General features: G+C 35.9%; 1 protein-coding gene and 1 pseudogene across 3 annotated transcripts; one reads left to right on the top strand and one right to left on the bottom strand.

Moving 5' to 3' along the window:
* The first annotated feature begins 4,368 nt into the window (after positions 1–4,368).
* On the top strand, positions 4,369–13,551 carry LOC120085386 (3-hydroxyisobutyryl-CoA hydrolase 1-like). 2 transcript variants are annotated; one of them, XM_039041342.2, is made up of 14 exons: positions 4,369–4,590; positions 5,000–5,080; positions 5,580–5,648; positions 6,471–6,534; positions 6,750–6,829; positions 6,927–7,010; positions 7,377–7,461; positions 9,706–9,791; positions 11,319–11,440; positions 11,816–11,876; positions 12,042–12,140; positions 12,806–12,907; positions 12,993–13,034; positions 13,212–13,551. In XM_039041342.2, the coding sequence occupies exons 1-14, from the start codon at positions 4,552–4,554 to the stop codon at positions 13,347–13,349; spliced, it is 1,152 nt and encodes a 383-aa protein (XP_038897270.1). In that variant the 5' UTR covers positions 4,369–4,551; the 3' UTR covers positions 13,350–13,551. The 2 variants fall into 2 exon arrangements, with proteins under 2 accessions (XP_038897270.1, XP_038897276.1); XM_039041348.1 differs by having other exon boundaries at positions 4,447–4,590; positions 4,912–5,080.
* LOC120092163 (pentatricopeptide repeat-containing protein At1g08070, chloroplastic pseudogene) lies at positions 13,502–15,891 on the bottom strand (annotated as a pseudogene). The gene has a single exon (XR_016529530.1). The product of XR_016529530.1 is annotated as a pentatricopeptide repeat-containing protein At1g08070, chloroplastic pseudogene (transcript).
* Between the last annotated feature and the right edge of the window lie 1,447 nt (positions 15,892–17,338).

Raw genomic sequence — 17,338 nt, 5'->3', positions numbered from 1 at the left:
GTGAATCTAATTCACTTGAATTAATTCATTAAATTTTATTCAAATGTTACTTCCCAATTTAATTTGAATTATAGATCATATCCATATTCAATTATATATTAATCACATTAATATATGGTTTCTTCAAATTAATTTGAACAATTCAAATCATCCCTCTTAAATATCCTCTAATGAGCTAACAAGGAAACTAGTAGACCTGTAGATCAGAAGCTCCAACGATATGAGATTAATTGACTAAACTCATTAACTAAGTTAATCAATATTCTTTAATTGTGGGTACACTCTACTAAAGACCCACAATTGCACTCTTCTCACCACAGATATATTTCTGAAATGTGAAAAAAAAATGATTTAACCTTAAATCGTGGATGATTACACGATTTATGTGCTATCTCAAACCAATCCTATTTTTGTCAATAAATATTAAAATAACATTATTTAAAAAAAAATCCAATTTCATGTATATATATATATTTAATTATCATAAACACCATATATATGTGTGTAATATCTCTCTATTAATTAATTATTTGTGAATTTAATTCACTTGAATTAATTAATTGAATCTTATTCAAATATTACTTTCCAATTTAATTTGAATTATTGATCATGTCCATATTCAATTATATATTAATCACATTAATATATAGTTTCCTCAAATTAATTTGAACCATTCAAATCATCCATCTTAAATATCTTCTAATGAACTAACAAGGGGACCTGGTAGACCTGTAGATCAGAAGCTCCAACGTATGAGATTAATTGACTAAACTCATTAACTAAGTTAATCAATATTCGTTAATTGTGGGTACACTCCACTAAAGACCTACAATTGCACTCTTCTCACCACAAATATATTTCTGTGTTCACGGATATAGATCAATAACTTCAAGTTAGTCTTTCACGAGTGTTCGTAACTCCAATTGGTGAAAATACCATTTTACCCTTGGGTAACCTCTGACTCCTTAATTACCAGTGCTTCTCTAATTAATAACCTGTTTATGGTCCAACTAATAAACAGAAACTCCTCTCCTACCAATGAGAAGGTAGGACCCTTTTGTTCAAGTTCCGGAGACACCATTTAAGGGAACACTCGTCTACTTATCCTTAAGGCGAGAATGAGCAAATTTCATCTTGTATTACTATGTTCTCAGCTTCTCATTCAGTCTTGCCCCCAAAATGGTAGGCATATTGAGTTGACAAACTGGTCACCATCACCCATAAAAATCAAAGGATAATCTCTCATGAATAGAAGTTCATAATATACTCAAGATTAAGGCTAAGTTGCCTAGGTCATCCTATTGAAATAGAAACCTAACTAGTTTACGGTGTTAATCTTGTGGTTACTATTTTCCGGTCCAGTCTTATGCAAACTCATGCATATGATACCCCCATTGGCATGCCAACTACATGAATGCGTTGGATCATTGCATTTGTAACAAATACAAAGTGGGTCGTATCCATAGTGTTACCAGGATAAGGTACCCAACCTTATCTCTATACTATAGACCCTTCAAGCTGTATCTTGAACATCGATCCTTGTATGTCTCCGCATACAATTCAAGACTCATAAGGCAGCCTTGGATGTTAGTTTATTAAATTTAATGTTATTAAGATAAAAATAGACAAACAACACAAACAATAATATTTATTGAATTAGCATTTATATCTCTTTATTGATGATGATCAATTAATAACGTTTACTATCTACGAGTTTTAGGGCATAAAACCCAACATAACCTCCATTTCAAATTGAAGGCTTTCTTGCTGGAGTTTAAGAAAATCCTGATGCATAGAGAACTGATGGTTAAGCAATTCTCTAACTATACCTTTTAAATACATACCTTGGTCAACCTCTTGAGCAAACTCTGACGGCTCGGCGATGAGGGGATGGCAGTAATACTCTGATTGCATGTAGGGATTACCATGGTCACAAGAGTGAGCAGTCCATCCAAGATGGGTGCAAGGCTCAGGCTCCCAGTGACTAGGGTGATTCCTTAAGGCAAGGCTCGTTGGCATCGGGCTACTTTGTAGCTGACCTTTAACCAGCATCCAAATAAATAAGACAAAATCACCAAACATATTTATAAACTCATAAATCTATTTTTCCTCTCGTTCTCTCTCTTCAACATCTTGTCTTGCACGCAACGTGAAGTACGTACTAAGCGCTTTTTTCTCCATGACAACCCTGACACGAGAAAAGAAACAAATCAAAAGCAAAAGAATGCGCTAACTAGAAACTTAACCAAATAAACATAAATGGCTTCCACGAAAACGATGCCATTTTGATCTAAAAGATTTATTGTCGCCTACAAACTTCTACTAATAAAAAAAAATTATAATACCGAACTACTCCAATCACTACAAATACGTAGCAATAATGATAAGTGTAGGTCGATCTGCAGGCTAGCGTGATTTGTTCGTTGAGCCAATTTACTAGTTATAGTGGTAAATGAGAGGTTTGGTGTGGATAGAAATAAACGTGCAAGAAAGTAAAATAAAGCAGGTAAATATAAACTAAGGATAGGAATTATCTAGTTTCAAGAGCAAGAGAGATCCTATGTAATTTCAATCATTGAAGTCCATTAATTGGACATGCGATTGATTTATGCGTACACAACAATCCGCTTGACACAACCTCTACAAAGGCAGACAACTAGCTAAAACCGAACCAAGAAAGGGTCCTAGTTAAACTACATGCATTCGATCCTAATTGGGTTCGATAGTGATCAATTAAGACTAAGCACATGCGCATTAAGAATTAGGATTTCGTCGTATCGATTAATTAATGGGAAAACCTTAACTTATTAACTAATTTATCCTTGAACCTAGATTAAGCATGCATCCCAAGACTCAAGAATGGACTATAAATCCTAGCATACATATTCAACCATTTTCTATCGGGGTGATTTTAAGCATAGACGAACATTAGAGAAACACGCGAGCCCAAAATCAACTAGCTAAGACATACATTCGTGATAGGGGCGTTAATCCAACACACAAATATACATCTAAATCAAACGAAATTAACATAAGCTCAATATGCATTAAGTCCAAAGAACAAAAATCTCAAGAAAAATACATAGGATTGAGCTCCCAATATCTAAAAAACTCACTTACCTCAATAATCCATAGAGATGAAGAAGAGAAGAAGCCCCAATCCATGATTACCAAAAAAAACAAACAAAAGAAAACCTAAACATTAATACTATAGATGGATAGAGGACGAAAAAAAACAAAGAAAATGAATGGTCACTCACCCAAATCGGCCACTCGTATTAAAAGTTACGACAAAAATACCGAAGAGTAGTTTTTATAATTACACGATAGTGCTGCGACGCTACAAGTCTGCGCCGCAGTGCTATAGCCTATTTTCAGCTTCTGTTTAGAGCGTCGAGCATGGTGTCGAGTATGGCATCGTTGCGCTCTCATCTGGGGGTTGTTTTGACATTTTCTCTTTTGTTTGAAGCCTCGGAAGCCCCTGATCACTTCTACTAGCTCTAAAATGAACCCGAATGGCACGTACATTCCAAAATACATGATTTGCTTGAATTCCTACAAGAATAGATATTAAACCATTTAAAACATAACGAGCAAGCTAAATTAAAGACATAAAAATAGCTCTTTTCAAGAGCTACCAAATATGCCTTTGGTAGTGGAATCAGACAGTTAGATAACAATTCGTCTGTTAATCGAAGAGGATGATGTGTTAACTCCAGTAAAATCATTAGTTGAGGAAGATTCAATTGTCAGGTTCAATTTTGCCACATTCGACGTTGCCAAAATGTGATGACAGATGGATTGACATGTTGGACAATAAATGGGCATTAGTCTCATTGTTAGTGGGATAACTTTCCAATATGGCTTTGTCATACCTAACTTCTAATCCTTTGTAATTGCTTGATTGTTGTGGTTCTAAAAAAACAAAGAATAAAATAAAAGTCAACTATTCAAAATTTCGAACAATTAACCATCCAATTTAGATTTGAAACTAAAATTAATTTGGGTTAAATATAGAAATGGTGAAAATGACTATTGAGGTTAACAACTAAAAAAAATTAGTTAGTCGAAAGTATATGCCATTTTAGTCTGAATTTGGATTGAGCATGTGAGAAAGAAAAATTAATTCTCTATGATTTGAGTTAGTTTAATTTTTTTAAAATTATTTTTGTTTTTGTGGATAAACTATAAAGATTAGTTCGAATTTGTGGGTTGTCGGTTTTTAATTTTCTCAACACCGCTGGAGTGGCAGGCGAATTGTGCAATGCGCTTAAACGATGCCGTTTCAAGGGGATGACGACTCAACTTCATCCGAATTCAGGTCTACGTGTCGTGTACGATTTATCTAAAAGATCAAAGCTACATGTCGTTTTACTACACTCTAAAACGACATGTAGTTTCAATGTCATCTCCCTTCCGCGTAACCCACGTTTGGAAGAGAAAAACGTAAAGCTGTAAAGCCTGGGTCCGGTAGCTGAACCGTAAGCTATTTGGCTTCCACACAAACTCTGTTTTCTATTTCACTTCATTGAACGAGACGATTTGCTAGCAATGGCATCCTTCGATTCTACCGGAATTGATGAAGATCAGGTTCTCTCTCTCACTCTCTCGTGCTTTTATACAGATGAAACAATTTCCATGCTTATGAAGCTTGCAAGATCCATTTCGGAATTTGCTACGATTTTCATTTCATTAGCTTTTGAGTGACGAGAGATTTCTTATAAAGCAGGTGATAACTCATCATAGCCATTTAATCACGATAAAGTTCTTTTTATTTTGTTGTTTATCTTTGTTAAGTTAGCTGTAAGTAAAGGAGGTAATAAATAATGAAATTTTCTTTTCTGAGAATTTTGGATTGCCGCAAAAAATACGGTGCTTATTAGCTTAATTTTGCTTTCTGTGCACGTACAGGTTAAATTTAGCTGTTGCTGATTCTTATGAGAAATGGAGAGAGAGTTGCTGTCTTACATGTTTCAGTTGATAATTTTCTTTGCAACAGGTTTTAGTGGAAGAGAAGCGGTTTGTGAGATTATTGACTTTAAACCGAACCAAGCAGTTGAATGCTCTTTCATCCACAATGGTGAGGCTTGTGATTGCTCCATTTAAAGCCCAGTCTTGTGGTTTTCTGTTCTACTTGCAGCTTTTTCTGTTGTGTGTTCTTTGAGTAAATATATTTTATATATAATGCTACGAAATTGAAGTATTCAATATGCGTTCTCACGGAGTATATATGGATAAGACAAAGAATAATGTTATTTCAAGTAATGACGTGAATTTTGTTTAAGTTTGAGAACATGGTGATATATTTGTTGTTTCCCGCCATGGATTAGCAACTTTTGAACTATCTGATCCTTGCTGATGTTAAGTTAACTTTTTATGTTCCATAAGCACCAAATTCTTGTGCTCAAGAACTCTTCATCTTGTTATTTACGAGCATTATGTGTCATAGTGTCAAATTTATCTAGCTTGATGCCTATCGTTGTTTAAGATTTTGGTAGAATTTACGAAGCAAAAGAGTTTCATAGCTGAGGAACTTGATAAACGCTCTAACTAGTGTTTTTCTTCATCTTTCAATCCAGGTTTCCCGGCTATTGGAACTCTTTGTTGCCTATGATGCAGATCCCAATGTGAAACTTGTGGTTGTCAAGGTATTTCACTTCAACAATAACTTTTATATATTGATTTCGTGTCCATCTATCTGATTGTTCACCACTTCACCTACTGCCTCCATCGAAATGGCATTAACCTATTATCTACCTGGAAAATATTTCATGACACTTGGATCCACACCATGCTACATTCCCTCTTACAAGGCTAGACAGTCATTGTCCATTAAGCATTAACCAGGCCATATCGAACTATCTGGATGACAAGAGCCCGCAATTTTCTTTTAATAATATTTATTATTCATTAAAAATTCATTGTTTCACAAATTAGTCAATTTTATCTTCATACTTAGTTTTGTAAAGTTCTAATTTCATCCAAATGGTGATATTTGTATTTTATATCTAGACCAAGTAATACAATTACCAAAAATTTTGTTATTAGATCACCCAAATTTAGCCAACATAGCATGTCAATCCGGTCCCAAAACAGTCAAATTTCCCTTCTTGTTATCATTTTTGTGGATTTTCTTTGCGTTTTTTGGCATCCCGCCTTTGTTGGTAAGAATGAGAATGTTGATTTGATGAATTCCATTCTAGTTTATGAGTTGGTTTATGATGAGTCTGTATAGTGATAAATTAATACAAGAAATGTTGTTAATTACAAAGTATAATGAGGGCTCCTGATGTAAATGGCAATATCAAGCGCTTGAGCATTGTTCTGTTTTCTATGAAGTATTTGATCGCAGTTACATTTTACTTTTTTCCCTCTTTCTATGATTTTTACCGATAATAATCTATTTATATAAATTTTTATTGATAATGAATAATTTGTGAACTAGTTGAGTATCTTATATGTGTTAGTAGGGGAAAGGAAGAGCATTTTGTGCTGGAGGTGATGTGTCAGCTGTAGTTCATGACATTAAACAGGGTAAGTTTATTTTATTGCAGAACTCACAGTGTCAATTAAACCTGAGCATCTAATTGATGCTTGAGATTTGAGATTTTACATCTTACCTGCTTGCTATCTGAGGTGTTTACAGTTAGCCTGTTATCCAGTCTAGGAGTGCTGTACAGAAGTTAACATGATAATATGCAAAAGCATTTAATATGTAGCTAATCATAATCCTGGTTTGTGTGAGTTAGGTGATTGGAGAAGAGGTGCTTGTTTCTTCTGGAAAGAGTTCATCTTAGATTATTTGATAGCAACTTTCAGCAAGCCACAGGTAATTTTGGTTGTGCTAGGTTCAAGTCATTTTAGTCTATGGTGACTTTTACTTGATATTGTATTTAACTTTCAGTGATTGCTTGAATATTTTCAAGGTTTCTCTCCTGAACGGTATTGTCATGGGAGGAGGTGCCGGTGTTTCAATACATGGTAGATTCCGTGTTGCGACAGAGAAATCGGTATACTGTACAACTCTGAATTTTGGTCCATCAATTATTGATATAGTGTCCATGTGTTTAGAGTTCAAATTTAGAATATGGATGTAGGTTGTTCATCTTCCACGCTCCCCTCCCTCCCCAACACACACATGCACACACACAAAATTTAGCTCTTTTATGAATTTTGTGGTTGAGACTAAAAGATGAGCCTTTGAAGATGTGTAGAATGCTTGGAAGAGAGGTTTGGATGGTTTGGTTGTATTTGTTATATCAGGATGTCGAATTATCTTTCTAATCTATTCCTTCTGTTATTCTGTAGTTTCTGTTTCTGCCAATTTTTACAATCAATAAGAAAAAGGAATACATTAATATGACAATTTATTGCAGGTGTTTGCAATGCCTGAAACTGCTTTAGGACTCTTCCCAGATGTTGGTGCTTCTTATTACTTGTCAAGACTTCCGGGGTTTTTTGGTATAACTAATTATCTTAACCTATACTCCTTGTGTTCGTGTATGTTTTTTATATATTGAGCATTAGTTGACATGCACATCAAGCATATACTATGGACTATTTACTAACCAAATAAAGCAAGCCTTCTCCTTGGATGAGCTCGTGGCTTAGTACAGTTGAATCAAGTTGCATTGTGTCTTCACTCTCCTCATGTGATTCATTTCAATTATAGTTTGGTGACGTGATTAGAATGATCCAGCAATAAAGTAACCCTTTGTCAACTTGAAGTTAGAAGTGGGGAGAGGATGGAGGGACAGATTTATTAGCAAGTAGGCATTGATCAGTAACCTCGATAGAGGCATCAGTTGAGTTGCCTCAGTATCTGAAATCAAATTGATCCCTGGTTCCGCTCAGAGACCATTAGCTATTTTTCTGTTTCAATTATGGTGTAGAGAAGAAATCATTTTTCACCCTAGCTATTATCTTTCGAGCCTCCAGTTGATTTCAGCATGGAGACAGACAATTCTAGTGCACTGTTTTAATTGAATGCCTGATTCTTAGGGATGGTTTCCTATGACTTCTTGATTGAACCACCTGAAATATAAAAATCCTTGAGGTTCCAAGGGCTGAGGATTGAGATAATTGTATAAAAGACTCAATCCCGAAGCTCAATATGGTTCTTGCCCCACTTTTTGGAACATAAGATTTTTCCCCTCTTGCTTGCATCCATCAGCCAAGTTTATAAAATTACCCTTAATTTCCTTTTCCCTCTTCCTTCCTCTCTCTCTCTCTCTCTTCTTCCTTTTCCTTGTCGATCTCATCTCATCTCACTTACCTCTGATTTTCTCTTTCTTTTCTTCCCTCCCCTCCCTGGTACGCTCCGTGGGTTCTTCTTTGTGGGCTTGTGTTACAAACGGTCTTCTTCTTCGTGGGTTTTCGATCTCTCTCTGTTGTGCATGCAAGTTTTGATCTCGATGGTTTTGTCTTGTAGAGCGAGAGGCAAATCTACGTGCAGACCCTAAGGATTTCACCTAAATATGACATCGGCAAAAGGTCTAAAAACCTCAATTTCAAAAAGTAGGGAAATGTTCATCACCCCGCCCTCCAAATTTTAGGTCATCCATTGTGATCCTCATCCACCTTTTAAAACATTAACGAATATTGCTCATAAAGATCATTATCAATGATAGCTTCTCTAGAAAAAGATCCATCAATTATAGAAAATATGTTTTCCAAGTGAAGTTTCTTGACATGTAGAAGTTGAGCCTTGGCCATGCTTATTTATCCGCCTTATATGAATCCTTAGGGTTCTAGGGCTTGAAGATTCCTCCTTCCCCTCAAACTTTGATTCATATTGTTCATAGAGATCCATGCTCATTGATGGAACAATGTCGTTCCTGAGCTAGGATCCCTATAGCATTCCTAGTGAGGCCTACCATGATAGGTATGTTCACGTGAATGGTATCTAAGGGATACTTGAAACAGTTCCGCAGCAACTAGTTGAGCCGGCAATAATCACTCCGTGGCTAATTTTTCTAGTTTCAACTAAGAGGCCCTTCATTAGCGAAGTGAACAGAGTAGGTTCAAATCAGAATGGTTATTGATCCTTCAAACTTGTAGGCTCAAATCAGAATCCAAATATGGTTCATGTGTGATCAGATCAGAACAAATCTCAAGACTTCTTTCTTTTATCTTCGTGCTAAGGCTAGTGGAGAGATAAAGGTCCAATAACTTCAACTGAGGCCCACCCCTGCAAATGTCTACTTTCTTGACCCGGGCTTCCTATTGCATGAATCTTGTGAAGTGAACCTTTTTGAACTTGGGTCTGACCCAGGGGTCAAAGTTTATCGCTTCATTGCACTCATGCTGAAGCACAGTCTGGTTGGCTCAAGTTGAAAGTCAAGTACTGGAGAATCAGTATCATCCCTCTCAAACCTTAAAAATGCAGTAACTCTCGAATTGAAAGCTCTGCAAGTGTTTAGCTATGTACTTCCAATCTACCATGAGGATTACTGACTTAAATATTTCCTCATGATCAACAAATATTGGAAAAGATATATTTTTTTATGATCCATTATGCGAAAGAGAAATTGCCATTATTGGAAGCTCAAAGCAGCTCAACCAGAGAGCAGAGTGCCTCCTTATTTCCAATTCTTCGCCATATCATAAAAATGTTTCTCATCTATCGATTAATGTTGTGAAAATTCATTGTGCTACGAGGTAATCTATGCATTAAGTCTTATTATTTTGGCAAACCTTTTGCAGGCGAATATGTTGGCCTAACAGGTGCGAGGTTGGATGGTGCTGAAATGCTCGCGTGTGGCCTTGCTACTCACTTTGTCTCTTCAAAGGTATACTGCCTCCTAAATTTCTATGATGCGTAAGAGGGCATTTGGGACCGTGAGTTGGTTGCGTGTAATAGTAAGTGGGTTATAATAGTTTATGTTGGGGTGTAAACTTTTTTAGTCTGGTGATACTCTGGTAAACTATTTTTGTTTGGGTAGGAAATAATGAACACTGTAGCAAAGAAGAAAAGAAAGATGAGTGAGAAATAACAAATACTATAGTAAAGAGGATTTTGAAATAGTATTTAGTATACTTAATTATAGGTTATAAATAGTTGTAATCACCACTATTATATTTGGTGCTCTAAATAAAGAGTGGGCTATAATAACTCATTCCACCAACTTCAAGTTGGTGCTCCAAACGGCCCCTAATGTTGAGTACCAAAAAGAAAGATATTCCGTGGTTAGGTGAAGAATTGTTTCAAATACGAAAAATATAATATTGTGTAAGTTTCTTGACAACATATGTCATAGGATAAGTGGTTGTCTCCTAACAGTAGTTGAGGTATAAATATGACAATTGGATACCCATGGTTATATCTTTTTTTGAGTTTATGTTTTTAGGTCTTCTCTTCAATTTTTTTTTTCCTTTTATGAGTGCCAAGGAATTTGCAATTTTGATGTTTTTGAGTCGAATGCTTGGTTCAGTTATCCTAATTCCACCGGCAAAAAATGTTAAAGATTCTTCATAACTTGAATTTGTTATATTCTCAATTAAATTAAATCATTTGGATTGTCCACTTGCTCTTCTGATGAGATTGTAGTTCTAACTGTTAAGTTCTTTGAAGACGTTGAATAACCTTTTGAAAGATGAAACAGTTTCATTGACAGATGAAATAAAGGAGTAAAACTCCAAAACACCTTATTGATGAATTGAAAGAAAAATGTCCAATTGGAAATGAAAAAAGATGAGCTATAAAGAGCAAAGTGGTGTTCATTTTTACACCAAAAGAAAGTAGTAGAAAGAACCATATCCATAAAATGATCAAAAGAAGAGAAAACCTCCCTGAAAATGTGGCCATTTCGTTCACCCTAAAGAAGAATGCACAGCCAATTGGCAACCACAAAGTCTTCCTCAAACCACCAAACGGTGACTGGCCAAGACAGACGTAAGGAGATCATATATAGAATTAGGAAACAACACAAACCAACCAAAAGCTTCCTAAATAGAGAACCAAAACTGAGATGCAAATGGAAAATGCATGAAAGGTTGGCTAGGAGATTCAGCATTCAAACACATAACACAACAAGAAGGGGACAACTACACATAAGGAATTCTCCGTTGCAATCTTGAAGACATTGAATAAGAACATTTGTGTTCTAGAAATTTCACTTTTGTGGAAGTCTAAATTCTTGAACTTTTATTTTTGTTGTGAGTAGTGGACGTTGATTATCTAAACCCTGCAATGTGCGATTCACTAAAAACTTTTTGTTTTTTTGTTTTGTTTGTCTCAGTACCCTACATCTTGTGTTGTAACTTAATCTCTAACTTCCATTATTCTCTTCATTTTTGTTTCTTCTATCAATGACCAGAGGTTGACGGACTTAGAGGAAGCACTTTGCAGAGCAGATACAAGTCAACCAAGCATCATTTCATCTATTATCGATGAATTCTCCCAAAGACCAATTCTTAAAGAGCAAAGTGTTTATCACCGGTGTGACTTCATATTTGATTTATTGTTTTTCCTTTATGCACTAGTAACAATTTTTCTTTGTGCACTCTTATTGTCAGTGATTTTCTCATTTTGGGTATTTATATGGCTTCTTATCAAAAACCCCATTGAGTTGAGTTATGTCCAATTGAGTTCTTACTATTACAATATTTATTTGTATAAATTTGAAAAGAGTATTTTATACGCTTCTTTCTTTTAATAATTATCCACCTAGAAATAGTCAACCCCTTCACACTGTTATTGTAATATATTGTGTATCTTTATCTTTCCGGCCTGTAAAAATTTGATAGATTTAGAAGTTCAATTTAAAAGCAAATGCTTCATTTTCAAACAAACTTAACTTCCATCTTGTGACAGGTTGGATGTTATTGACAAGTGCTTCTCTCGAAGAACAGTTGAAGACATTTTGGCTGCTCTTGTAAGCTGATGTGGATAACAGAATATCTTCTTGCGCATGTGTTCTTTATAATTTGACTCTCTCGTTGTCTTGTTTTTCTTGTAGTTCATTGGATATTGTATGATCATGGTCATAGGAGGGTTCGTTTCATTTAACTAATTGTACTCTGATGATCTGCTCTTGTAGGAGGAGGAGGCACTGAAAAGGAAAGATGATTGGATCACTTCGACAATTCAGGACTTGAAGAAGGCATCACCAACAAGTCTCAAAATCTCTTTGAGATCGGTGTGTGACCCTCCTAGTTTCCATCAGTCCCTTTCTTTCAAGGACTAAATGAATTTTGATGATTGACAATTTTAGTTATTGAGATTCTTTTTTACACGTGCACATGCAACTGTTGTCACATTGTTTTGAAGAAAACGCTTGTTAGGTAACTTCGTCATTTTGAATCACAGATTCATGCCTCCTCTCTCTCTCTCTCTCTCTAGGTAAAATTAGAAAATATTAGAGAGATGTTTAAGTATGGGGGACAATGGGGAATCCTTGAAGGCAGAATGCCAAGTGGGGAGTGCAAAAGCATTCCAGTTGGCACAATTAATTGAGTAGTTTTGAGAAGATTTAGCTATAGCGTTCCAGTGAAAGCAACAAGGAGAACTAGCTGCCCAGAATCATGTGATCTTTCATTTCTCTTGAACATTATCCTTTTCTTCCCCCAAAACTTTCAAAGGAGGCTTCGTGATGTTGATAAAAATGCACTTTTGCCTCATCTTCGATACTGTGACAGAATAAGATTTAAATGAAGTGAGCACCCACAATGTGAAGAGAAAGTAAATGTCCAAAGAAAGGGTCCTAGTCTTTGCTAAGAGCTCAAATTAAACTACTGTCAATTTTGTGAAAATTTTAAAATGTACATTAACGTACTTAATAATGGTCTCTTTCTGAATTGACAGATTAGAGAAGGTAGACTTCAAGGTATTGGTCAGTGTCTCATTCGTGAGTATAGAATGGTTTGTCATGTCCTGCGGGGGGAAGTCAGCAAAGATTTCGTTGAGGTGTTCCACTGGCTTGGACTGTTTTATCCCCACAATTTTGACATTTCTATTATTATAGATCATAATGCCATTTCATTATATGCAGGGTTGCCGAGCTATACTGTTGGACAAAGATCGGAACCCAAAGGTACACAAGTTTAGACATCTTACGTCTCCGAAATCTCTTGCATGTTATTTGTGATGCTCAGATGTGCATTTTTAAAAGTTGATGCATCCTTTCTCTCATCTTTTTTCTTATTTTTCCTCTGTTTTTTTTTTTTTTTTTTTTTTTAATTATTTCTTTTTCCTCCAACTCTTTCTTTAGTGGGAACCCTCTAATCTGGGGCTTGTCACTGATGCTATGGTCGAGAGGTACTTCTCTAGGATTGAAGACGAAGAGTGGGAAGACCTAAAGCTCCCTGCAAGACCCAGCTTGCCTGCTTCAGCCATTTCAAAGCTCTAGTACTTACTCGATAAACAAATCTTAGTACACTGTTCTTTGTACTTGGCTAGTTGTTTAGGTCTATTTATGGTGGGTGGGTAACTGTTGGAAATAAGCCTTCCAGTATGAGGAATGAGTAGTAGATCTAATTTATTCTACAAGCACCGAGCATATGTAAAATAAAGTACTCATGAGGAATCAGTAATAGATTTAGTTTATTCTACACTGTTCTTTGTTATTTCTTGTGAACCTATTTTTTATGTATGCAGGAAAGAAGGAAATCTCATTTCCTAACCCCATCTTCCACTATTTCTGAGGCTGTGATAGGTGAATATCATTCAATTTTTTCTTCAGTGCCATACGTAGGTACATACACGCGTCACCAATAATCTCTGCAAGAACAGAATCCATCTCTGAAGTGGTGGAAACGGTTTCGATCCCTTACTATTATCTGCCTTTGGTAAATCTTTGAGACTAGTTTTATTAAAGTATGACAGTCTGAACAGACCCTAAGGTTCTTCAGGATAACAATTCTTCCCCCTATCTTAGATTTCAATAAGCCATAACATAAAGCTAGTTTTTCACTATGTTGAAGAACTGATTCTTCCTTCTTATTATCATCAATATTGAGTAATACTTCCGAGATATCTGCAACATAGCCTGCCAGCTTCAGCTTCTCTTTAACTTGTCGAAGCATTATAAATATTTCAGTTGTTTCTGGGTGAGAACAATCTCCAGCCAGAAATGAATGGGTGGCGTTATCGATGACAACTGAACTGCAACCAGGTGTTTTCTGAATTCCTTTCTCATTCATTAATTCTCTAACTTTTTTCACTTCATTCCACAGTTGCCTTCTTGCATAAATGTTAGAGAGCAAAATGTAAACTCCATCATTTTTTGGTTCGAGTTCTAGCAGACATCTTGCAGCTTCCTCTCCCAGCTCAAGATTGTTATATACTCTGCAAGCGCCAAGCATAGAGCCCCATATTGCACCATTTGGCTGTAAAGGCATTACTTGTATAAATTTCCGAGCTTCTGCCAGAAGTCCTGCTCTACATAAAAGATCTATCATACACCCATAGTGCTCCAACTTAGGTCTGATTCCATATAATGCTTCCATTTCATGGAATAGCTTCTTGCCCTCTTGAACTAATCCTGCGTGGCTGCAGGCAGTCAGTACCCCGATGAAAGTTATTTCGTCTGGCTGCAAGTCTGTTGTCTGCATTAGATGGAACTGAGTGAGAGCCTCCCTGCCAAGGCCATGTAGAGCAAAACCATTCACCATAGAATTCCAAGAGATCAAATCTCTTTTCGACATGCCATCAAAGATTCTTTCAGCAGCATCTATGTCTCCACACTTTGAAAACATGTCAATCAATGAGTTACTCAAACTAACAGAATGATCCTGTTGAGTCCTGACAATATAGTCGTGAACCCACCTCCCTGTTTCTAAGTCACCCAGTTGAGCACAGGCCGAAACGACGGCTAGAATCGTGACTTCATTCGGAAGCATGTTTGAGCCAGCAGACATTTCTCTGAATAAGTGTAACGCCTTTGTGCTTTTGTTGTTTTTGACATAACCAAAAATCAAAGCCGACCAAGCATATACATCTCTCTCAGACAAATGATCAAACACTTGCCTTGCAGTTTTTAGATCCCCACATTTAGCATACATATCAACCAAAGCACTCCCTAGAACAGCACAAATCTTCATACCCATCTCACGAATGCGAGAATGCAGCTTCATTCCAACACCCAAATCTTTCATTTCAGCACAAGCTGATACGAGTGTCGCCATGGTAACTTCATCAGGGCAAAACCCATCTTCCTCCATTTTCTCGTACAGAAGCAAAGCCTCATTAGGACAATTGTTTTTCGTATAACCACTAATCATCGAAGTCCACACCACTTTGTTTCTATGGCCCATTTTCTCGAACAGGAACCTCGCAGAGTTTAAATCCCCACAGGCTGCATACATATTTAACAATGTGGTTTCTATGTACAGGTCTGAATCAAGCATATACTTGATGACTTGGCCATGTAGAATCTTCCCAACTTTGAATTCCAATAAAAGGGCGCAACCCTTTAGCAGAGAAGGAAATGTAAATCTATCAGGAATATTCCTCGACCGTTCAAGCATCTCAATATAACTTTGGAGCGCCCTTCTCGGCATGTTGGAATTCACAAAGCCTCTCAACATGGTGTTCCAAGTAAGTATATCTAACTCTTGAGTGTGAGCAAAAACTGAATAAGCATAGACAACGCCAAGCGAGCCCATTGAGAGGATATGGGCAATGAGCTTGTTAAGTGATGGCTTATGGTGGATGAAGCCTGTAACTACCATTTGTGCATGAAGTTGCTGAAAATCTGTCAATTGTGTCCATTTTGTGCTTTTCTGTAAAAGGGGAAAGATGGGATTTGGTTTTTGGTTGAATTTGAGACTGGGTTTTGGAGTGGGTTGGTAAGGGATATTATGCCTTGTTGAACATAAGGAAGAAACTGTTTGCAGCATGTAGGAGGATGATTGGCAATGAAGAAGTAGAGGGTTTGGGTAAAAAACCATCAGGTTTGGTTTTGTTCTGATTTTTGTCTATTGGGGTTTTAAACTATCTATTGCCAAGATAAGGTTGCCCATTTGGACCATTCAATTTGAAAGAGAGAAAAAGGAGAACATGAATTGACTAATGGAAAGTTGAGATCCAACTTTGTCACTGGTGAAATTTTCAACTCTAGTTGATTTAGAGTTATGTTTAGTTTAGGTTCACAGATGCCGACCATTTAACCGACTCAAGTTGGATATGAAAAAGTCAGTTTCTTTTAATCAGTAATTTTATTCTTTTAGAAACTTAAATTTATGTGTTAGTAGCAACGAGGCCCATTGTGTTAATAGATAGCGCAATGCAAATTTTTTTTTGTAGATATAGAAACCTTTAGATCTAATTCTTCGCTAATAAGAGTATCAGTGGTAGATTATATTGTTTGTAGAAGTCTATCAGCGATAGTATATTACTGATAGATTTTTTTATATTTGCAATTCTTTTGAAATGCTATATATTTAATTATTAGCCTTAAAAGTACTAACTATTGCAATTAGCCTAATTTTTTATTCACTAGACAGAAAAGCCTATAGTCTACGACTATAGTTATTAAATTTGAATAATTTATTATTATCATCTATATATATATATATATATATTTTGAACTTTTTATTTGTGTTAGGTGATTTACTATTTGGTCATCTAATTTGGTTTGAATGTTCTAGATTATATTAATTTCTGTGGAGGAAAAAAAAAAAAGAATTAATACGCATGAAACTAATACTTGAATAATGGTTCTTCACTAATTTTGAAAGTATATGGGAGGATCGTACCCAACCCAACTACATGTTCATCATAGATATCTCAATATTTAATTTATTTTGTAATTTATTATTATTATTATTATTATTATACATTCAACAAGTGGGGTAGAAGGATTCGACTGAGGACATATACTTTACCTAGCCGAATTATGATAAGTAAGTTACTTTTAATGACGATGGTAATTCACTTTCAAATATATAAACTTGATTTTAAAAAATAAAAAACAAATACCTACGAATGTGGCGTGCATCATTGAAAAGATGATTGCTTTAAAATATTTGTCAATAAGCTTTTAAGTTATGAAACGATGAAACTATATTTGTGGAAACCAACTGCCATCATGAAGGGTAGAATTTGGAGCCATACAATTAGAACTCACAGTTTGGTAAGAAATAATATTCAGCCAAACCTCATCACAAAGACTTCCCCCCCCCCCCCCCCCCCCCTCTTTTTGGCCCAAAAACCAATTCAAAGTCCTCATCTTCTATCTGCAACCAACTTCCAACCTCTCTATTAAGTAAGGTTAATGGCATGTCCCACATACCTCTTCATTGATGGTAGTTTCAAATAATAACTCCAAGTAACTTCTTGTCTAAGAAAGGTGTTAATTCATAATTATTCAAAAACAAGTTACCTTCTTATTGAAGA

The sequence above is a fragment of the Benincasa hispida genome, chromosome 1 (assembly GCF_027475165.1).
Source record: "Benincasa hispida cultivar pf3 chromosome 1, pf3_genome.v1.1, whole genome shotgun sequence".
Taxonomy (NCBI): Eukaryota; Viridiplantae; Streptophyta; class Magnoliopsida; order Cucurbitales; family Cucurbitaceae; genus Benincasa; species Benincasa hispida.
This window is presented reverse-complemented; position numbering and strand designations above follow the sequence as displayed.